At 37.4% G+C, this 24,596-nt stretch overlaps 1 protein-coding gene across 1 annotated transcript in view; it reads left to right on the top strand.

Annotated features, from left to right (window-relative positions):
- Positions 1-24,596, top strand: part of MYO5A (myosin VA) — a 159,624-nt gene that overhangs the window by 79,774 nt on the left and 55,254 nt on the right. The window contains exons 10-18 of the mRNA XM_074327734.1: positions 2,426-2,691; positions 3,325-3,406; positions 9,174-9,314; positions 10,291-10,416; positions 11,718-11,801; positions 17,624-17,785; positions 18,941-19,038; positions 22,267-22,353; positions 22,450-22,558. Of these exons, the coding sequence (XP_074183835.1) occupies positions 2,426-2,691; positions 3,325-3,406; positions 9,174-9,314; positions 10,291-10,416; positions 11,718-11,801; positions 17,624-17,785; positions 18,941-19,038; positions 22,267-22,353; positions 22,450-22,558 (1,155 nt within the window). The remainder of the gene's footprint in view (positions 1-2,425; positions 2,692-3,324; positions 3,407-9,173; positions 9,315-10,290; positions 10,417-11,717; positions 11,802-17,623; positions 17,786-18,940; positions 19,039-22,266; positions 22,354-22,449; positions 22,559-24,596) is intronic.

Consider the following 24,596-nt stretch of genomic DNA (forward strand, 5'->3'; position numbering starts at 1 on the left):
TTGTTTAGGCCAAAGGAACATGATCCCAGGTAGAAGATCTAAAATGTGAGAAGAAAGGATGAATCAATAAACTAATAAAGTATAGGCAAATGTAGATAAAAGTTGATTAATTAAACCAGTAATAATAATGAATAATGTATTGGGCTGCAAAAGATAGAACTCCTCACAAAATACTTATTAGTTACAAAGGGAAAAGTGTCTTTCGAGTTGAGAAATCTGGTGGACATTCCCTTAACCAAGTGACCACAATTGACATGACCAGTAATGGGACCGGTCAACATCCCATAACTTCTGATATGGCGCACTGAGGAGAGTGCAACATCACTTCTCTGGTATTCCTACTAAAAGGCATGACCCAGATCTAAGTATGAGGCAAAATCCTACAGACTCAAATTGAGGGAGGTTTAAAAAATGTCAGTCACAAATGACAAAAAAAAGTGAAGAAACGTTCAGATTAAAAGAGACTAATGAATCATGATAACTAAATTCAATGCATGAACCTAGATTGGATCCTGGACCATAGAAATGGTGTGTGTGTGTGTGTGTGTGTGTGTGTGTGTGTGTGTGTGTTTCCATAGAGGACATTATTAAGTCAATCAACAGAATTGAATTAGATCTGGAGGATAGAAAATAGGGTTGTACCATTGCTAATTTTCTGATTTTGTTCATTATACCATAGTTATGTAAGATAATGTCTTTGGTTTTTAGGAAATGCACACTGAAATATTTAGTACTGAAAGGTTATTATGTTTGCAACTTACTCTCAAAACGTTCTGAAAAAATAATGTATGTGGATATGTGTGTGAAAGAGTGAGAGATAAAGAACATGATACAAGCAAATGTGGTAAAATGTTAAACTGTATTAGGGAATCTAAATGAAGGGAAATTTGTGTACTATTCTTGCAACCTTTCTGTTAGTCTAAAATTAGTTCAAAGTGAAAAGTTAAAAAAAAAAAAAAATGACTCACCAGCCCCTAGTCCCCAAAAAGGATAGAATTAAAGTACTGGATAACAGAACACATAGATCGGGATGAGAGTGTTTGGAGTTAGTGTTATTAAATTACATTAAGCTAACTAATACAAGTTAGTGCTTCTTTTATAAAAATAGAAACATAAAGTAAATCTTTCAAACTAGTAGAGAGAAAAATGGACTGAAAAACATAATCCAAATGTATCAAGAAAGGGGGAGAAAAACTTAGAAATAGTGGAACAAATAAAGACACAAAATAATTATAAATGGATTAATGTTTCAGTTAAAATGGATTGTTAGACTGGTTTAAGAATTCAGGTGTATACTTTTGAAAGGAGCATTCTTAAACATAAAGGTACAGAAAGTTTGAATATAAAAGGTTTAGAAAAGACACCATAATAGCTAGAAAAAAACAAACAAAAAAAAACTGTCAGAGCTATAATGATACTGGACAAAATAGACTTTGAGGCCACAAGCAGTACTCGAGATAGAGTCTACGTGTAATGGCTGAGATTTTATTCACCAGGAAGACGTAACAGTTCTAAACTTGCACGTACGTAATGACGTAGCCTCAAAATATATGAAGCAAAAATCAATAGAAACCACAAGAAGAAATGGACAAATCTATCATAGTGGGAGATTATTGACTTCTCTCGATTATTGGTAGTTGAAGAAGTTCAAAAATTAGTAAAGGTATAGAAAATTTGAATCAAACAGTTAGCAACCTTGATGTAATAGAACAATATAGTAACACCATTCAAATGGAATGTCTCTGGCTTCATCTCATGCATCTTCTCCCTCATCAGCTTCAGTCCCTCATATTGCTGGTAACCCTCCCACCACAGGATTTTCATACCAGCTATTTCATCAGCTTGGAAGACCCTTCCCTCCCCCTTTTACCGAGTTAACACCTCATCCTTTAAGTCTGAACTCCGTCTCTCAAGCAACTGTCTTCTGCCTCCCTGAATAGGGCACATTCATCTTACATGGAATCTTAGCATAGTGTCTTTCTCCTTTGCAGTAATTTTACATTTTAGGGAGTCATCATTTGATCAATATCCATTTTCCCTAGGACCGTAAATTCTTGGAGGACAGGGACCATGTCTGCTTTTGTTTCCTGGTATATAAGAGGCACTCAGTAAATATTTGTTGACAGGCTGACTGATTTTCTGATTGACTAACTGAATGTGCCTGAAGAGAGATACAGACAAATGCTATGCAGAGACAGGAAGAGGTCGTTTTTTAAATGAACCCTAGAAGAGATTGTAAAATGCTCCTAGATGCTGGTTTGATGGATGATTGTGATTATTATCACTGATCAGCTTTCAGTGATCTTGGTGTTTGTTATGACAAAGAAATTGCTAGGTTTTATTTGTTTCTACTTTATTAGTATTTTTCAGTAAATTCTTATTTGATGGATATGATCAGAGGAAATAACCCATTCTCCTTCGGCAGCCCAAGCATGAACCTCTCAGCATCTTCTGTGACCTCATGGGCGTGGACTATGAGGAGATGTGTCACTGGCTCTGCCATCGGAAGCTGGCTACTGCCGCGGAGACATACATCAAGCCCATCTCCAAGCTGCAGGCCACAAATGCCCGTGATGCTTTGGCCAAGCACATCTATGCCAAGCTCTTCAACTGGATTGTCGACCATGTCAATCAAGCTCTCCATGCTGCTGTCAAACAGCACTCTTTTATTGGTGTGCTGGACATTTACGGGTAAGTACATTTGGCTTAGTGCTCTGCCAGACAGCATTTCTTTCTAGTGATTCTTTTGTAGTGACTCTGTGTGGGTATTTGATTCTGTTTCCTACTGGTGAGGAGAAGGGAAAATTAGAAGAGAATTTCTAAAAATCTAAATTTGTTTGCTAGTTTGCCTTTTCTGGGTAACTTTCTTTAACTGTTAAAACACTTCCTGTACAATTTGTGCTTTTTGATGCCTAATTTTTCATTATCTGGTTCAATTTTTCAAAAGAACCTATGAGATCTCTATTCCCAGTTCCCTTCTATGTAGACACTGTGAGTCTGTACATTGACAGGAGCAATGGCTTTTTCATAATTTGAGTGTTTCCCTTTTGGGGATGAATTAGCCTTCAAAAACTCACGTTGTTGAACAATGCTGCATGCTAGAGCCTTTTAAAAAAATCTTTCAGCCACTTGGCTGATGCCTGTCTGCTGGAAACTCATCCCATGTTAATGACTTATAACCCTTATCTTCACTGATGTGGAAAGAAAGTTTTACAGCGTTGGAGAATTCCCAATTTTTTTCTTTCTAATGTGCACATTTTGAAAATTTTTAAAAAGCTGTTTGTTCCCCTTTCTTCTCTTCCCATGTTATTTTTGGTTTTACAGATTTGAAACATTTGAGATAAATAGTTTTGAACAGTTTTGCATAAATTATGCAAATGAAAAACTGCAGCAACAATTCAATATGGTAAGAATTTTCTTCCTTCAATACTATTCTGCTATAAATTATTCTCTTGAATTCCTAGTCTGTGTTTAAAGCCTGGTTCCTGAAATGAAGTTGTGAATTAACAATTATCATCCGGAGTTTAGAACAGCTAAACTGGGACTTATGATTAATAAATGATGCAACACTAGAAAAATGTTTATGGTCCAGATAGGATTCAAGGTTATTCTTGGATTGCTTTCTGAGAATAGTGAAAATTTGGTTCAAATAAATTGAATGAGAGAAGCAGAAAGCGTGTTAGGTAGTAACATAGGGAGTATGGAGCTTTGAGCCCAGGGATATCCCTCAGTTTGTTGTTCTTGACACTAATTATGTGTGGAGTTAACTCTGATTTGTTGTATTAGCAAGCTGTCAGAACAAAAAATCAGAGCAAATTCTTTTCTACATATTTTTTATGTATTCTCTTTTCAACAAGACAATGGCAATGGGAATATTTTGAGAGTAGCTCTTGTGAATTAGTAATATGAAATATCTTAAAACATTAGCATTAGGGCTACTGTGAGCTGCACCTTCCTTAAAAAAAAAAGAGTTACCCATAGGAAGTGGAAGACAAGAGGGCCGAATACAGGAAAAGAATCCTGAATAAATATCCTCATCTTACAAAGAGAGACATCCCATAGTGTCATCTATTGCTGATGAAGAAAAAAATAGAAGTTTAAATATATGTATTATTTTATGTTACAAAATTAATAAAAACAAAAAAAGATCTAAAAATAGTAATATTGAGAGGATAGCGGAAGAGCAGTGAAGAGGTGGTGTATGTGAATTTAGACTCATCTATCTTATCAAGAAATCAATAGATAATGTTTCCAATGAATAAATAAAAAAAAATAGCAGATAAGCATGTTCTTTAAATGTATATATCAGAAGAAACAGCTAAGGGAATTAAAAACAGTTGCCTGTCGGGAGTAAGACTGAGGTTGGAAGGGATGGGACAAGGGATTGTTGCTTGTCAGCATAAAATCTTTAGACCATTTGACTTTTTAAAAATATTGCATATACTTTGATAAAAATTTAGACCATTTTTATTTAGCAAATTAAGCTACTTAGCACAATGATGTAGAGGTGAGCTTAAAACCTTAAGCTTATGACTGTTTCCGTAAGAATGTGATGGGGATATTTTTCATCTCTACGTAAGGAACATTAATAAGATCCTATCAGAGACTAAGTTGAGTACTATCTTTTCTTAATGGTTTTCAGAGTCTCCTAACACTTTAATCAGTGCCACAGCTTTCTGTTCTTTCTCAGTATATTTTGGCACAAGTTGACTAGAAGTACAAGGGACCAGTGTCAGCCTCATTAGGAACTGGCGAGTTTGTCTATTTCTCAAGGGCCTCGGGTCTCTGAATGTGTTTCTGATCCTCTTTTTTCTCTTTCTCTTTCCCTCTTTCTGTTTCTATCCATTCCTCCTTCTCTGTCTCTCTCTTTCTCTCTTTATCTCTCTCAATCTCTCTCTCTGTCCCCTCCCCTGTCACACACACATACAATACCGCACCTTAGCTTCTCTCTGCACAACTGCTCCATTCCCTCCAATTACCAAATGGTATATTCTTTCCTTCTATTCTGTACATATTTTCTTTACCTCAAGATTTCTGCTTCCTCAAAGTTTCTGCTTCCTCAGTCATTTCTAACTTCCTGTGAACCCAGCAGTGGTTGGAGTGCTCCTCCCATTCTCTTAACTTGCTGACCATGTTTCCCCGAAAATAAGACCTAGCCAGACCATCAGCTCTACTGCGTCTTTTGAAGCAAAAAATAATATAAGACCCAGTCTTATTTTAATATAAGACCGGGTATAATATAATACGATATAATAATATAATACTGGGTCTTATTTTACTATAATATAAGACTGGGTCTTATATTAATTTTTGCTCCAAACGACGCATTGGAGCTGATGGTCTGGCTAGGTCTTATTTTCGGGGAAACATGGTAGCTCCCATTCTTCTTTCAGCTCCATCTTCCACTGTTACTCGCCTGTTCCTACATTCTCATACCTGAGAAAGAGAATCTGATTAACCCAGTTCAGTTTTTCATCCAACATCTCTGGCAATAGCGTGCCCTCAGGTGCATCCCCACACTTGGTCTAGTCAGCTGTGACTAGGAATATGGGGTCTCACAGGAAAGAACTTGGCAACGTAGGGCTGCTCCCTCAGCAGGAGCTGTGTGTGGGCAGTGGGCGTGAGAAACGCAGTGACTGGCAGGTTTAGTGCTTAGAGACATTACCCTATTGACCAAGGATCTCGTCATATTGAACCTCATTTTGACAATTGAGCATCCAACATTTCTGAGGCCCCACAGACTTTTCCAAACGTAGATATAGAGATGTGTGTGAGAAACAAGCCCTATTTCAAGTCTGGAGCAGTGTTTCTGTTGTCAATGTGGAGACTGCATATAAATTAATTTAAAAAAACAGGGCTCATTGTTTTGGACAATATTGGTTCCATCAATCAAGGCATCCTGCTGACAACATGGTGCCCTATTTGTCTTCTCATTAATCGAAAGAACAGAAGACATTTGCTTTCTAATTAGCATGACATAAATATTCAGAAAGTTGACCATGGTTTGTTTGTTTTTTAACTAAAGTTTATTACAGCCGGTTAGACTATAAATGCTGCAAATGAGCCAAGAGTGGCATTATAAGTATAGAATAAAGTGGGAAAGTTCCAGGAGCCTGAGGAGAGTTATGTATCAGAAATCTTGGTGACACCTAAGTTTCATGGGGTTTTGGATCCTACATGTGTTGTCTGGTCATAGCCACAGAGGGCTAATCAACCCAGAAAAGTAGCAAGATGTGTGAGAGAACTCAGGAAGACAAAGGCAAGTAAAGGAAAGCAGAAACCTCCAAGCACTAACAAGTAGAGGCCATTAGCATCTGCAGGGACTGGAAGTTGTGGGCGGGCTGCATTGGCTGGGTGGCCTGAAGCAGGGGCTACAGCAGAGGTGGGCTTGCCCATCTCACCTGGACTAACTTAACTGCCATTCACCCTCAGAACTCAGGCCACATGCCCTTCCTCAGGGAAGCCTTCTCTCACTATCCTGCATCCAAACTAGGTGAGCACTCTTGCTCTCATAGCTCGCATTATTTTCCTCTGTAACATGATTACAGTTTGAATTATAGTCCTTGTGATTATTTGATTTCTGTCTGTTTCTCCTACTAGTCACCAAACACCATGAGGGCAGAGCCCATGTCTATTTTGTTAATGGGGTTTAGTGACTGGCACATAGTAGAGAGTCAATACATATTTTTGCTTAAACGAGTAAATGGAGATCAGAAGCAATGGTGGGACATTTAGCAGAAATAGCCCTGAACTGGTAGAGGCTGCAGCTGCTTACAGGATTGGATCTAGAATCCAGAAAAGTGAGCTATAGAGTCCCTGACTGTGGAGAATAATCAAGGCAGACACAAAAGACTGACTATTATCCAGTTCTGAAGCACATGAACTTCAACACCACAGACCCATAAGAGAATTACTTTGTTAGGCCGTAAGCATTGCCCAGCATGGTACAGTGGTCTGTAGGGCATCCACTCTACATAGTTGTTCAGGGCCATCTAAGGCATTTCTGTGCCCTTGTTTTAATAGTGCAATAATTTAAGAAGCAAAAAAGTATATAGTGCAGTTTGAGATGGATACATATCAAAAAATTTTAAAAACTTTTCAATTTATCAGCTACTTAAAACAGCCACATACCTAGATTTACTTGTTTACCAATGAACCCTATGTAGCTGAGAGTTTTTTTAAAAGATTTTTACTAAAATATAGCTAACATACAATATTATATTAGTTTTAGGTGTGCATTATAGTTATTCAACAGTACCCACCTTGTACTACATATAGTTATTACCATATTGTTAATTATATTCCCTGTGCTAAAGAAGTGATCACCATAAGTCCAGCAACCATCTGACACTGTACCACTCAATCACAATATTATTGACTCTATTCCCCATGCTGTACATTACACCCCCAAGTCGTATTTGTTTTATACCTGGAAATATGAACCTCTTATTCCCCTTTATCTTTCTCCACTTCTTTAATTTTTCAACTACATTTGACATTTAATATTATTTTATATTAATTTCAGGTGTACAGGACAGTGGTTAGACATTTATATACTTTACGAAGTGATCCTCCTGACTATGCTAGTACCTACATGGCACTGTACATAGTTATTACTATATTATTAATTATATTCCCTATGCTTTACTTTACATCCTCATGACTGTTTTATAACTACCAATTTGTATTTCTTAATCTCTTCATCTTTTTCACCCTGCCTCCAACCCCCTTCCCATCTATCACCCTGATAGATCTAGTACCCACCTGGCACTATACATAGTTATTACAGTATTATTGACTATATTCCTTATGCTGTACCCTATATTCCTATGACTACTGTGTAACAACAAATTTGAACTTCTTAATCCTTTCCCCTTTTTCACCCACTCCCAACACCCCTCCCACTTGGCAACCATCAAAATATTCTCTGAATAAGTTTGTTTCTGTTTTGTTTGTTTATTTTGTTCTTTAGATTCTACTTATAAGTGAAATCATAAGACATTTGTGTTTCACTGTCTGACTCACTACACTCAGCACAATACCCTCTAAGCCGATCTGTTGTCATATGACAAGATTTTGTTCTTTTTTATGGCTGAGTAATATGCCATTGTATATATGTACCACCTCTTCTTTATTCATTCATCCATTCAGGAACACAGAGGTTGCCTTCATGTCTTGGCTTTTGTAAATAATGGTACGGTGAACATATGGATGAGCACGTCCCCTCGAAATACCATTTTGGGTTTCTTTGGATAAATACCCAGAAGTACTGGGTCCTTCTTTGTCTCTTGTTATAGATTTTTTTTTTTTTTAAGTCTATTTTGTCTGGTATAAGTATTGCTACCCAACTTTTTTGTTTGTTTCCATTTTCATCTTTTTCCATCCCTTAACTTTCAGTCTGTATTTGTCTTTCAATCTGAAGAAAATCTCTTGTAGGCAGCATATGTAAGGGTCTTATTTTCTTATCCATTCTGCCCCCCTGTCTTTTGATTGGTGTGTTTAATTCATTTACATTGAAAGTAATTGTTGATAGGTATGTAGTTATTACTATTTTATTATTCATATTTTTATTTATTTTTATTTTTCATCTTAAAGAAGTCCCTTGTAATATTCCTTGTAAAATTCCTTGTAAAAATTCCTTGAACATTCCTTGTGATACTGGTTTGGTGGTGATGAACTCCTTTAGCTTTGTCTTGTCTGGGAAGCTCTTTATCTGTCCTTGCATTCTAAATGATAGCTTTGCTGGATGGAGTAATCTTGGTTGTTATGTCCTTACTTTTCATCACTTTGAATATTTCTGCCAATCATTCTGGTCTGCAAAGTTTCTGTTGATAAATCAGCTGATAGTCTTATGGGCGCTCCCTTGTAGGTAACTAACTGCTTTTCTCTTGCTGCTTTTAAGATTATTTGTGTTTAACCTTTGGCATTTTAGTTATGATGTGTTTTGGTGTTGTATATAGCTGAGGTTTTACTGCCAGTGGTTTTTCTTTGCTGTCTTTTATTGTTCTCTGTGTGTAAATGATGTTTCTCCCTCGAGATTGTTGTTGCTGGAAGCTATGGACTGTCTCAGATTATGCTGGTATCCTCTTAGATTATTTTATATAAACGTTGTTACTTGACTAGCATTTATGGTAATAATCCAGTAATGCCACGTTTTTTCTTTTTTCTTTTAGCATGTCTTCAAATTGGAGCAAGAAGAATATATGAAGGAACAAATTCCATGGACTCTCATAGATTTTTATGATAATCAACCTTGCATTAATCTTATAGAATCTAAACTGGGTATTCTAGATTTGCTGGATGAGGAATGCAAAGTAAGTATGATTTTCTGATGTACTTAGTCTATCACAACAGATATATGAAGGTCAGAAGGTAAGTGGATTTAAGCAGATTCATAGTACACCATGAGGTGCCACTGTGGGGGTCCCTCGAACTTGCATTCTGAAGGGGCCCTACACCCAAAGGGCTTTAAATATAAATGGAACTAGGAGAATTTCCTTCTCTTTTCAGCTGATTCTCAGTTATGTGAAAAATTGACATTAGATACAACTACTACCTATTTTAACCACTTTTGTTGATCAATATGCTTATAGTTGGTACTTTTTGTCTAGTGGTATGATATACTTAAAAAAATGCAAGAAATTGTACAAAAGATATTTAGAATAATAGCTCTAAATATCCATAATTTAAAATTATGTGAGTTTTAGCTTTAATATTTGAAGGTGCAGCAAGTTGGAAAAATGTGAGATTCCCCAGCTTTACTACTCACTGAGTGATGTTAGAAAGTAACCTATTCTTTCTCTTAATATCGCTTTAGTTTATATGCCATAAGTTACATCTCTAACATAGATTGATCCTCCTAATAATCCAGAAAACTACTTTCTATTTCATACCTCTCTGAATTAGTAAATATTTCACTATGTGCAAATGTTACCTTTATTTAACGAGTTTTGAGAAAATAACATGATGTCATGATATATCATCTTTTATTTGTGAGGCTTTGTTTTTAAAGCAAATCAAGTATTTATTTGATGATTCCTGGTACTGGCAGATTAAGTTGCCCAGAGATTGGGCTGATTCACCCATGGGAAGGTCTCAGTCATTGTTCTTCATTAGTAATTGGTTTTTTGCCTATAAGAGAGAAATATGAAAAGAATATGAGTTCCTAAATTGAATATCAAAACTGTTAGGTGAAGCCAAAAAAATGATCTCTTGATTGATGCATTGGAAGAGTCTTATAACAATATCCATCTTGTTTTCTTTCTTTCTTTTTTATTTCATTGACTGTAGATGCCTAAAGGTACAGATGACACTTGGGCCCAAAAATTGTACAACACACATTTGAACAAATGTGCACTCTTCGAAAAGCCCCGTCTATCAAACAAAGCTTTCATCATCCAACATTTTGCTGATAAAGTAAGGAAGCTTTATTCTTTTTTCTTTTTGAATACTTAAGTTCAAAGAGGAAATAAATCAGTAGTCAAGAGGTATCATTTTTTTCTTTGCTGACATTTACATTCTTTAAGGCTTTATAGGAAAAATAATCTTCATTGTTATTTTATTGTTTTTCTCTTCCTTTTACCTAAATGGAATTATATTATGAAATAAATATGGGTCTATAATGCTCTATCTGTAATTTTGAAATCCAAGAAACTCTGAAAACCAAGTTTTTTTAATAATTTATTTAATGGCTAAACCTGATATCTGACCGGAACTAACATGAGGTTATTTATAGTTTTTATTTATCCCACTTAGGCTGGATATTTACATATTTTAATATAGAAATGTTAATATGTTTGATCACAGATTGCTGCTTCAGACTTTGCTGAAAAATTCTGAGTTCTAAAACATAGCTGACCACAGGGTTTTCAGGATAGAAATTGTGGACTTGTGTCACCCTTTGTGATTGAGTCACTGTATTCCGACTAACAAGGCAGGCAGACTTTCTGCTCCAGAAGTTCTGTGGTCTCCTGTGAAAATCAGGAGCCATGAGACTAATTTATATTTCAAGGAGGTTGTGAGGCAGGCTTTCGGGTAAGCTTCCCATCGTCTCCATCAGCGTTTGAGGGTCTTCTGAGTCCACCATAATCCTGGCTAGAAACCTTAGAATGACTTTAGGGCCTTCTGAGGGCTTTGTGGTACAGGCTGGGAACCCCATGAGTGGTAGGTAGTTGAAGTCACTGGAGTTTTGGGAGCAGGAACAGTCCATTCTAGAGTAGTTCCACTTACCAAATCATACAGTATTTACAGGCCTCCACCTGCATCCATCATCAGCTCTTATACTTTCTCTCTGTGAGACAGCCATTTGTTCCTCCTGATCCCTTCTCTCTTTAATCTCTTCTCTCCCAAGAGGAGATTGACCCCTGCTGGATGGTGAACTAGGTTAGAAGGAGATACGTTGGGTCAGCCTTGGAGGAGCTGCCAACATGGGAGACAAGAATCAACTTCATATGGGTCTGCTTACCCGTGATTGGGAGGATCTATTAGACCACAATTAGTCAAGTACTACCACTGTTCCCTAGGAAAAAAAATATTTAGGGAGTTTCACTCTGTAGTTAACATACTTCTTCCCAAGTTTCTAGTTTCTTAGAATAGAACCAATGATACCACATTGCTGAGAGCCTGTCATATAGACTAATACTTTTTTTTGTTGTTGATGATTATAATATCTATTCAAAAGTTTTATTAGTTAAGGAGATTTTTCCATGTGTTTTCAGGTGGAATATCAGTGTGAAGGCTTTCTGGAAAAGAATAAAGACACCGTTTTTGAAGAACAAATTAAAGTTCTTAAATCAAGCAAGGTAACCATGTATATGATTTTCTCCAATCAGGATATATTCAATAAAATGTTAATTACTTAAGCATTAGCTTTTTAGCAATAATAATGATTTTTCTAACAAAATCAGCTTTCCTGTTACTTTGTAACTTATCATAACACTTACTGTGTGTTAGGTCCTGTTTTAAATGCCTTACAAATGTTAACTCATCTAATTCTTATAATGAGATATTATCATTACTCTGTCCATTTTACAGAAGAGGCGCATGAGGCAGAGACTTTATAGCTAATGAGTTTTCAAGCCAAATTAAAAACTAGGCTGTATGGCTCAGTCTGTGCTCTTAACTACAATGCAATGTTGTCTTTCAGTTTTATGTGAAGTTGTTGCCTCCACAGCAGTTGTAGATTCTTGTGCCTTTGTGAGAGACTGTGAGAGAAAACAGTATTTTTCTGTGTCATTCTGAAGGGAAGCACTAGAAACATGGCCTTATGCACCCCGTCCAGATAGAGGTTGATCTCTGGGTCATTGAGTGCAGTTTGAAGTGTGGCCCAAAGCACATTGAAATTACTTTTCCTAGGCATACATACTAGAAACACTGCTTTCTAGTAGGAAAAGAATATTCCAGACGGCAAAGAACTATGATGGTTACACTAGATTGATTATTATGTTGATTCCAGCCTCCACTCTTTGACTCTCATCAGAAAAAGATAGGGAGACACAACTCACTTTCATTCTATAGGCAGCAAACCAGGAAACCAGTTACTCAGTTTAGCAAAATGAATATTTAAATAATCAGTAAAAAGCTAAAAATATTCATGCATATTCTTCCAGATTACTGGCTAGCACGCTTTTTGTTTTTCTGGTTTATTCTAAATCCTTTTAACTTCAATGGAATATTATATGAACATTTTGACTCTTGTTTTATTTCAATTATTTTAATAATAGAAAGATCATATAAAGACCAAATTTCAGTTTTAACACTCAGAAAATAATGAGTCTAGGTGTCTGTAGAAAGAGTCAGGTTTTCACGTGTCCTCCTTGGTACTGGGCATTAGTGCTTTATAGCTTATAAGATTGAGCTATAAGAGAAACTCAGTGCCAATCCTTGAGTATTATTCAGTTAAAAATTGTAAATAATTTTGATGAAACAGAAGTGATAAAACCCATGAAATTCTAGGGTTACGACTCTGCCTCAGTAATTTAGGTTAAATAGAGCATCCACAGGTTCTCATCCCCAAGCACCTACAATCAGTTGTGTCTTTATTCTGACCCAACTTTTCTGATTGGATAGTTATCAGCGTCATCATCAGAAGGCGGTTCTGAGGAGTCACTGGAGTGACTGCCAGTCTGTGCGTTGTCGCAGTTGGCATGGTAACACTGAGGGACTTACATAAAGCTTAAAGGCCTCCCCTGCCCCAGTCAGCAGAAACCCTGAGGGTGTGAACTTCATATTTTAATTTCTTTGCACCTGGTAGGAAGCAAGTGTAGTATAGTATTGATTTGTTCTCTTGGAAGTACTAATTTTAGAACGTTAAGACTTGTTTAAGTGCTTTGAATAGAATTAGGTTTGTGGTAATGCAGTGTGGAGTTTTACTTATGTATGTGTATTTTGTTCTTTTTTCCTTTCTTTAATGTTGTAGCCTTTAGCCAAATCTATAACTTGAAAAGGAATTAAGGTGTTATAAACTTAACAGAAAGTGTCTTAATTTATATTTTTTCACCATAAAGAAATCCTGTGTTGCCACATCTAATACCAGGAGCACATGCATAAATTGCAACGCCACTGAACGCTACTAAATTGCAACTCTACCAAATACCATTAAAAAGAGTTATAACTCCAACTTTCCATGTGTTCGTTGATGAGGGGAAGCATAGCTTATCTACTGAATTTATGCTTTAGATTGCTCATCTATAAAATAGAATCATGATTGTGTCTATTTTAAGGGGTTGTTAATGAGGATTAAGTGTTATTAAATTTTTATTTATTAAAACTTATTTATTAAATAAGCTTTATTAAGCCCTTAAACAGGGCTTTATATATTAAAAGCTCTTAGTGAATAATATTGTCATTACTGAAATGATTTCCCACATCTTCATGAAACTCTTACTTGGATCCTCCTGTTTTCTTTAACACTATTTCCTAGACATATAAGTTCAGTCTTAAGCAATTCCCTATCTTAGATATAGATAGATCAAAGAAACAAGGTGGAATGTCCAGGCATATCTGTCTACTTATATGTCTGTATATCTGTCTTTCTCTCTTTAAATAAAGTTGGCATCCTCAGTCAGTGGAAAATGGATAAATTCTTCAATAAATGATTTAAGAAAATTGAGAATTTAGCTAGGTAAACAAGGTAAATGAGACAGGCAAAGGTCCCTGCTTTTGTGGGGAGCTAGGTAATAATCACTTAATCAAACACTTAGATAATATCATACCATAAAGTGATAAGTGCTATAAAGAAAGTAAAATAGGGTATCAAGCTAGAAAGTATCTCAGTCTACATTAGCTGGGGTGATCAGGGAAGGCCTCCCTGAGGAAGTGTCATTCAGGCTGTACCCTGAAAAATGGGAGACAGACATCAAGGCAGATAGAAGAACAAGTGGGGAGCACTGCTACTATATAAGCTGGTTGTGTGTGAGATCCAAAAAGAAGGCCAGTGTGGCTGGAGCATGGGAGGTGAATAGAATGTGTAGGATGGATAGGCGGGGCCACTTTCTGGAGGGAAGTGTGGTAAAGAGTGTGGATTTTATTCCTACTGCCTTGGAAAATCTGGAAGGTTTTCATAAGGGGAATGATATGCTGCTGGAAGGAGATGTATTTGGTGTGAGTGGAGATGGGGCAGTAATGATCTAGGGGGGAGATGGTGAACTGAGGTACTGAGATAGTAACAGTGGAGAGGGCATATGATTTGTGATAGAATTGACAGGTCTTGTTGATGGATTGAGTATGGAGAGTGAAAGAATGGGAGAAATTGAGGAAGACTTCTGTTTTTAGCCTGAGGTACTGGATGGATGACGGTGCCATTTACTGAGGTGAAGACTTGTAAAAAATCAGGCTTTGGGAGAAAGAATCAAGAGTTCTGCCTTGAACGTGTTTTGCCTGAGATGGCAATTAGATAATCCAAGTAGACATGTCATATAGGAAGTTGGAAATAAAAGTCAGCAGTTCCTGGGGAAAGTCAGAGTAGGTGATATAAGTTTGGTAGTCTTCAGAACTAGATGGTATTTAGAGCAATGCTTTGGGAGAACAAATAGATTTTTTAAAAAAATAGTAGAGAGTAAGGCCAGAGTCTGTATGCATTCCAACTTTTAGAGGCTGGCCTGAGGAAGAATCAGAAAAGATATCTGAGAAAAATGGCCAATGATGAAGCAGGAACAACTACCTAAAGAAGAAATTATAGAGCAGTTTCTAATACAACAATGTAAAATGTACTCTTTTTGTTTTTTTAAGAAAACTCAATGTAGAGAATTTTATATTTATGATTTCTATGGTTTCTTTGAAGAGGAAGCCACACACATGTATGTATATGCATATATATATATATATGTATATATATATATACATATATATATGTATATGTATATATGTATATATATATGTGTATATATATACACATATATATGTATATGTATATGTATATGTATATGTATATATATATGTATATGTATTCTGAACTCTGACCACTAAGCAATTTTCTAGTAGATATTAAGTTAAATTGTAGCACTGTCGCACCCAACGCAACGCAGGCAGTGAGAGAACGAGAAGGGGCGGCAAAGGGTTAAGAAAGAAACAGAAATCAAGAAAGTTGTGAAACAGGGGACCAAGGGTCTCCCAGCCTAAAAGGACTGAGAGTCCCGAATCAGGCCACCTTGTGGCTTTTATTGATATACACACAAGGAAGTAGTATTGTTTTCTCCACGGTCTGTGAGTCTCATACATCATACCAGAAAACTGATCCAAATAAATCACCTTTGCCTGCAAACAGCTGGAATAGAAAGTCCCATGATGTCTTAAAAATTATGACATGTGCCTCCCCAGGGACAGATCCTTTATGCTAAAACTTATTGATAAGAATGGAAGGAGAACTGATGTTATCACATCATTGACTCACTTCCCAAGCAGGTTATGGGAAGGAATATAGCCACATAGGCAGAAGCTCTCCTTAGCTGGGGGAAGGTGGGGGGCTGTGCCCACCTCTATCGACCCCATGAGTTCTCCTGGTGGTCCTCACACAGCTGTGCCTGGCTTGGGTTGTTCCTCCCGTGAGGAATCTTACCTGTCATTGGCTGACCAGCCATCTTTCTGGGGCCAAACAGAGAGACATGAGGTGTAAGCACAAAGGTGAAGCAAAGTCCCTGAAAGGATCATCTTACAGACTCTCCTTTCTTTAGGGGCAGGTACGAGGGGACAGACGGGTAGGCTGCTGCGTGACAACCTAGCACCTAATGGTGAATGTGATATTAGAGCCCAGCTCTATTAACCATTTCACACAGAAGAGAGGAAAACAAAGTTTAGGTAGGCAATGCTAATGTGGAGTGAGCAATTTATTTGGAAATGATAGAATAGCATAGGTAAGATTCTTAAGTACTTGGTCTGTCATTGAATAGCCTAGCATCTTAATCCCGTGCTGAGTTTTCACATCAAATCTATTAGGAACTCTTCTTTTTCCCCCTTTGGAAAACAGCTTTAACATTATAATATAAGATATTAATAAAACATATATTTCCTCTTTATAACCAACCAAGCTAGAATGTATTATTTATCTATAAAGCAAGGGATACGTTCATTTGTGTAGCAAGCAACCATTTTTGGTATGTTATATATAACAATTTGTTATATGCATCGCGAATTATTTTCTAAATTATCCTTATGATTTATATACACATTCACAGTAAATGAAATTATTTGATTTTGTTTTTTAATGAAGAAAATCCTTCTAAGAAAGTTATTTCTTCTAGAGACAATCTGAAATTATTAGACAAATAATTAGTAATTACAATTATAATTTCACTTATGAGAAAGATTTGTTTTATTTATATGGAATGTGGCACTGTTATGAAGATATGGACATATATCAAGATGTTCCTGTGAATTAATTTGAAATCTATTTTGTTCCATAAAATTTCTCCCAACCATATTGACTAATACCATCCACCCACTTACTAAGTACCAGATCTGTTAATAGACTTTCATATTGCTAACCTGATACAACACAAAATTGATAAGTCCCTTGAAAACAAATATAACAGCTTACAGGGTAAGGATGGGTTTTGGGGTTGTTGTTTTTTTCACCTTTTTCTGTAATCCAAATTATTTTCTAAAAATTATTATTAATTTTTCATTAATTTTTAATCTCATAATACTGTAGAACTAATGCATGATACGCTTCCTGCTGAGATTTTCAGTGATATTTTTTAGCTGGTGCTAAATTAGTGGGCAGACAAATGAAGCATGGTGAGAAAACATTTTGTGGAACTGAGGTAATAAGATAGGATTTTCAACTAGCAGTTTGCTCATAAAATGATTGTAGTTCAAAACCAGTAATATGTTCATAGTGGCCAATTTCTGTGGATTAGGATTTCAATAGTAGCTTTAATTTTGTTTCCCCCAAACATGGTTATAGAATTATTGCATTTTTCCACCCATATTTTTATAGCATTTTTGTCACACTCCTCTCATATTTTTGGCTCCCAGCACAGATATTGACCATTTCTGGAATGTGACTGAAAAGGTTTACTTACGGAAGGGAATCACTATGGATTGCAAATCTTCATAATGTTTGTGTAAAGGTTTACATTTGAGTTTGGGTTTAGAGCGTACTTTCTTTTTATTGTTTCTGACTCAGTTTAAGATGCTACCAGAATTATTTCAGGATGATGAGAAGACCATCAGTCCAACCTCAGCCACCTCTTCAGGGCGCACACTCCTCACCCGCACTCCTGCAAAGCCCACCAAAGGCCGACCAACCCAGACAGCCAAAGAGCACAAGAAAACGGTGGGGCACCAGGTGAGTTCAGGGAGCCCCTGCTGTGGCGCTCCTGCCCCTCTGGCTCAGCTGAAGCCTCAGGGCTTCCTTTCCCAGCCGCCCAAGTAGGGCCCTCAGGTGAGGAGAGGCTGGAGCTTTCACTGTGAGAACATGTAACACCGACCTCTCCTATCTCTGTGTCTTAATTCATGCACGCACATCTCCCTCACAGACCACTGCTGCCTGTGTTTTGTTCTCTGGTAGTTTCCTCTCTGGATTCATACAGAGCATCAGCTCCTTCAGCCCAGGAACCATGCCCTTTCCTTTCTTTGATGTTTTATGCTCTCCATAGGGAGTGGGAAACGTGCCACACATGCTTAGTGCCTGAACAATGGCTGGAGACTTTGGACAGGAGGCTGAGCACCAGTCAGCGTGTTTCCCTGGGCGTGGGACCCTGTGCCCAGTGCAGACAGGAAGAAAGACCTGACACAGGGCCACAGCCTCCAGTCCCCATCCCAAGTTCCTAATGGTAACCCCACCCTGACTGGACTCTCCCCTTCTCTCACTTATTTTCCATACGCTTAAGCCATCTGCTACTTTTTTCAGTATCTTACAGCAGAACTCCCACTGTACATGGGCTTAAATCGTCTTAAAGTGAGGTTATAGTTTTAGTCAAAATTCTGAGTTCACAATACAAGGCTATGGATATCTGTATTAAAAAGAGGGTGGGAAGAGTGAACTCTAATGTAAACGATGGACTTTGGAAGATTCTGATGTGTCAGTGTACCCATAGGTTCATCAGTTGTGACAAATGTTCCTCTCTGGTGAGGGATGGTGATGGTGGGGAAGGTTGTGCCCGTGTGGGGACAAGGGATGTATGGGAAATCCCGGTATCTTCTCTTCAGTTTTGCTGTGAACCTAAAAAGTCTATTAAAAAGGGGATGGGTGGAAAAAAGGGGTGGGAGAGAGTAAATGGATATTTAGCAGAGTAAACATGTGAATGGTAGAGTTTAAGTAAATCATAACCTAAAGCCCTAGCATTCTTGTTTAGTAGCAGCTCCCTTTCTGAGGATGGGTCAGGTCCACAGGTAGCAAAGTCATCTCTACTAGTGTCACTGGAAAAAAATTTTTAGTTGTTTTACATTATCTTTGACTTGGACAAAACTTTGATGCCCCTTTTTGCTCTTTTTCTTGCAGTTCCGAAACTCCCTTCACCTGCTTATGGAAACCCTCAATGCCACTACCCCTCACTATGTGCGCTGTATTAAGCCTAATGACTTCAAGTTCCCATTCACGTAAGCATTTCTCAACTACTGAATTTAAAAGTGTCCATATCTCATAAGGGTTACCAAACCGATAGAAGGAAAATAGAGTGGGTACATCTTCATGTCTTGTAGAGGGGAAAGTACTACGTAGGTAATAGAATTTTTTCTTTTTACATTTGACCTCCTTTACCCATTTCTCCCATTCCCCACCCCCCACCTCTGCAACCATCAATCTGTTCTCTATATCTATGAGTTTGTGTGTGTGTGTTTTGTTTTTACATTCAGCATCTGAGAAATCATATAGTATTTGTCTTTCTCTCACTTTTTTAGCATCATGCCCTCAACATCCATCCATGTTGTCGCAAATGGCAAGATTTCAGTCTTTTTTTTTTTTCATGGCTAAAGAATATTCCATTATGTATACCACAATTTCTTTATCTATTCATCCATCACTAGACACTTTGGGCTGTTTCCATACCTTGGCTATTGTAAATAATACTACATTGAACATGGGAGTGCATTTATCTTTTTGGGTTAGTGTTTTTGTTTTCTTTAGATAAATACCCAGAAGGGGAATTATTGGATTCTATGGGAGTTCTATTTTTCAATTTTTTAAGGAATCTCCATAACTGTTTTCCATAGTGGCTGCACCAATTTACATTCCCACTAACAGTGCACAAGGGTTCCCTCGTCTCCACATCCTGGCCAACACTGGTTATTTTTTGTCTTTTGATAATAGCCATCTTGACTGATGTGAAGTGATATCTCATTGAGGTTTTGATTTTCATTTCCCTGAAGATTAATAATTTTGAACATCTTTTCTCATACCCGTTGGCTATCTGTATGTCTTCTCTGGAAAAATATGTACTCAGATCTTCTGCTCATTTAAAAAATCAAATTGTTTGTTATTTTGCTGTTCAGTTGTATGAGTTCTTTATCTATTTTAGATATTAACCTTTTATTGGATATATGACTTGCAAATATTTTCTCTCATTCAGTAGGGTGCCTTTTGTTAATGGTTTCCTTTCCTGTGCAGAAGCTTTGATGTAAGCTTTTAGTTTGATGTAATCCCTCTTATTTATTTTTGCTTTTGTTGCTTTTACTTTTGGTGCCAGATTCAAAACATCATTGCTAAGATCTATCTCAGGGACCTTACCTGTGTTTTCTTCTAGGAATGTTATGGATTTAGGTCTTATGATCAAGTCTTAATCCATTTTGAGTTAATTTTTGAGTGTGGTATAAGATAATGGTCTAGTTTCATTCTTTTGCATGTGGCTTTCCAGTTTTCCCAACACCACATATTAAAGAGACTGTCCTTTCCCCATTGTATATTCTTGGCTCCTTTGTCATAAATTAATTGACCATATATGCATGAGTTTATTTCTGGGCTCTCCATTCTGTTTCATTGTTCTGTATGTCTGTTTTTATGCCAGTACCATACTGTTTTAATTACTGTCGTTTTGTAGTAGTGTTTGAAATCAGGGAGCATCCAGCTTTGTTCTTCTTTCTCAAGATTGCTTTGGTTGCATTTTTTCCAGTTTTTGTACCCTTTGAGAATGTGAGAACAAATTAGCAGTTGGCCTTCTGAACATTTTAAAAGTTGCGGTTAACCAAGGATTCCTAGTTCTAGTTTTTGTTTTAAATTTATTTCAGTTCAAGATATTTCTAGGCTTTTGTTAATTTGGGCATTAGTTAAAACCAGAGCTGGGTGGGATAAGGCTCATTTGGAAAACATTCAGAGTTATCCCTGCTACTTTTTAACTGTTGAAACCATCAGGGAATATCTACTTTTACCAAACATATTGTACTACATCAAATACCATGTATGAAGAGGAAGCTTTTTTTTCAAAATGGAAATATTTTTCTAATTTTAAAAGTAATGCATGCACACTGTAAAAACAATTTTCAGGAAATATAAAATAGTATGAAAATAAATGAAAAAGCATTCATTGTATCCAGAGAGATAACTGGTATTAACTGGCCAATATTTCTTCCTTCCCTGCTCCGTGTGTGTGTGTGTGTGTGTGTGTGTGTGTGTGAGAGAGAGAGAGAGAGAGAGAGAGAGAGAGAGAGAGAAACTAATAAAAGGGAAGGGCTCATGCTGTAATTGCTGTTTTGTATCTGCTTTTATCTTAATAAATTGTGGATGCTTTTTATGTTAGTAAGTAAAAATCCACATCATCATTCTAATGGCTACATAGTATCCCATTGTATAGGCATACCATCATTTATTTAAATGACTTCCTAGTAACTGCCATTTATGTTATTCCAATAATGCTGTGATAAACATCTTTTGCCCAACATTTTTGTATATTTGCCTGAGTACCTCCTTAGGATAATGTATTTATAGAAGTGGAATTTGTGGGTCAAAGATTAAACACATTTACCAAGGTTGTAATAATTCCAACTCCCACTGTACAGTGTTTGAGTGCTTGTTTCTCTGTGCCATTGCCAGTCTTGCCCTCTGAAGATTTTGCCTCAGTTGGCAGCACTGTTCTAAAAGACTGTTATATCCTCCTCATTGCCAAGCAGCCCTTTCTGGAGGAAGTGGGAAGCAGAAAGAAGCTGCCACACTCTGGCCACTCTCCCTGGCGGCCATTGCCTCCCATCAGCCCACCTTCCGGCACCACCTGAGAAGAGCATAGCAGAGGCTTGGAGAGGTTGCTCAGAGCTTAACTTGGGGAGTCAGAGGAGTGATGAACCAGCGAGAGGCAGGCCTTACCACTTCCTCTTTTAGGATCAGTTTAACATTAAGATGCCATCTGTCTGTAGTGAAATAATAGCTTTTAGAACACCAATGTATTTTTTTCTTTAAATAACTGAACAGTGCATATTGAATTTGCCCTTCTTGTTAGAGAAATCTCCAGAGCTGGCCTGTCTTTATTCCAGGGGAGCTATGTATGGCGAGCTAAAGAAATGTGAGAATGTCTAGCAAAGCCAAGCCATGTAATGAGTGTGGGCAAAGTGCAGAGGAGTTGGGGTTTTTTAAAATGTGAATGCTCAGTGGCATTTCTTATGAGTGTGTGGTATGAATGGCAGGTAATGTTTATGGTTCTTTATTTTTACTGCTAATTGTGTCCTCCTCACTCTCACATGGAGTTCACCATTTTGATCACTGTCCCAACTTTTGGAATGCTTTCTTTCCTAGTTTATCTATTTGGCTGTTTACAGAATAATTTAATCTCTGGACGGAGGAGAGTAGTTTGGGGTGTGAGCCAGGCTTCTTTGTGTATTAATGATTTTCATTTTCACATGTAGGTTTGATGAGAAGAGGGCAGTGCAACAACTGAGAGCATGCGGTGTCCTGGAAACCATCCGAATCAGTGCGGCAGGGTTCCCCTCACGGTGAGCGTGGGGTTTCTCAAATACAAGGGGTCCTACGTCTTTCAATATGAAGACTCCTACAGCTTTCAATATGCTGATGTGAGTTTCTTTTTATAGGTGGACTTACCAAGAATTTTTCAGCCGCTACCGTGTCCTAATGAAGCAAAAAGATGTGCTGAGTGACAGAAAGCAAACATGCAAGAATGTGTTAGAGAAACTGATAGTGGTAAGAAAGATTTTCTCTTATCTCTATCTGAATAGATTATGGCCCAAGGCCTTGTGATTGTAACCTTTGAAAGCCCTGGGAGCATCCAGATTGCACAAATCCACAGGGTGGGTGAGGGTGGGGGTGTGGGGGCGGGTGTGGGGGTGGGGAAGGGTGAGGGGGATCAAGGGGCGTGCTCCCAGTCTTGGAGGCCAAGGCTGACTGCTTTTAGGATGTTAGCACTGACTAGTGAGGATGGTGGTCCACCATCAGGAAATAGGTGGTGAGGCTCATATGCAGACTCGAGACATATTCTTGTTAGATTTCAATCATTAGCAAGAAAACTTTACCTAGTACTTACTCAGGGAAGCTACCAGGCCAGATGCTGTGTGATTAAGCAAGAAGTCTCGTCCTCAGGTAACATAATCTAGCTTGGAAATTAATGTATTTTAAGGATAAAGATAATATACCTTAGTGTCTATCAGATGCTGAGTGAGTGAGACAAGAAATCAGAATAAGGCAAAACCACATCTGTGGGAAGGAAGAACAATTTCATGGAAGACGTATGTTTATTATAGAATCAGGCCCTGAAGAATGGGTAAGATTGTGTAAAAGTGAAAAGAGAATATTCTAGTAGGAAGCGTGGTGGAATCTCCTAATAGGAAAGAAGTAGGAAAGCATAGAATTTGCTCAGAAGACAGTAGTTTCTTTGCAGTACAAGATTGGTGTATGTGGGACAGTAGAAAAATGCTTAGGAAATGTAGGTTGGTGTTTGGAATCTTGCATTCCAAGAAAAGGAGTTATCAAACTTTAGAATGCATCAGAGTCCTCTGGAGGGCTTCTTGAAACACAGATTGCTGGGCCTCACCCCCAGAATTTCTGATTCAGTGGGTCTGGGATGGGCCCAACAACTTGCGTTTCTAACAAGTTCCCAGGGGATGCGGATGCTGGACTATACTTTGAGAACCCCTCAGTCATGGAGAACTTAAGATTCATGAAATGTTTTTAAAAATATATTTTCACTTGTTTGACACCAGTTTGGCTAGATTACCTCACTCTGGAGTAGTTAATCATGATTACTAGTAACTAAACATAGTATTTATTTTTAGTAATAATCTTTTTTCTTTGAAAGAGCTAAGACCCCTTTCTTAATAATGTGTAAAAGAATCTGGTGCTTTTTGAGTTTGTCCCAACTCCTTTCTAACCTGGGTTTAGATGGGAATGTAGAGAAGAAAGCAGGGACAGTCCTACACCTGGCCTCCTGCCCCAGACCACTTTGTAGGGCAGAGGTACAAGACAGAGGGCAGGGCTGGTGTGGCGGAGAGCGAGGGAAGATGAGACGGGGCAATATGGAGAGGGAACTACTTTCTAGTTCTTTTTTGTATCTCCAGCTAGGCTTCCTATGTAAACTTCATTAAAATCCAAATAATTTTAGATGTTGTAGATATACGTGGAGATTTCTGATTTTCTGGCTTCATGTACAAGATAGGAGATACCTGCCTACAGTGAAAAGCAATATTCAGATCACAGTGGTGATTATTGTAAATAAATTCCACTCTTATTATGAAAATGGTTAATAACTTGCATGCTTCTAGATAAGGTGGATCAGAATGTAATAGATCAAACATTGGTGTTTACTGTTCCACTCTGCTTGTAATCAAAAGTAAATGAGCACTATAAGTGATTATATTTTTGTAAAAGGAGTTTTAAAATTTGTGCAAGGATTTTAAACACACTTACAGTGTTTTGTTTATTTTCAGATACTGATGATAAAGCCAAGATATAGCACAAACTTAACTCTTAATATGAATAAGCAAGGTTTTTTGTTTTTTAACTTTTACTTTGTGTGCATTACTTCCTGCCTTATTCTTCATACTGGTTTTTTTGTCCCTTCAGCTTTCTCATGGAGCATACAGCCCGATGTAATCCTTACAGCCCGGGTCAGTCAGAGGGAGTTCAGCATCTCCATTTCCCTGAGATATTTAAAATACAAACAAGCAAATAATAGCTGCCTATAACCCACAACCAAGTTTTGGCCTCAGATAATAATTCCAGGTAG

Source organism: Rhinolophus sinicus, linkage group LG03 (genome assembly GCF_036562045.2).
Source record: "Rhinolophus sinicus isolate RSC01 linkage group LG03, ASM3656204v1, whole genome shotgun sequence".
Classification (NCBI taxonomy): domain Eukaryota; kingdom Metazoa; phylum Chordata; class Mammalia; order Chiroptera; family Rhinolophidae; genus Rhinolophus; species Rhinolophus sinicus.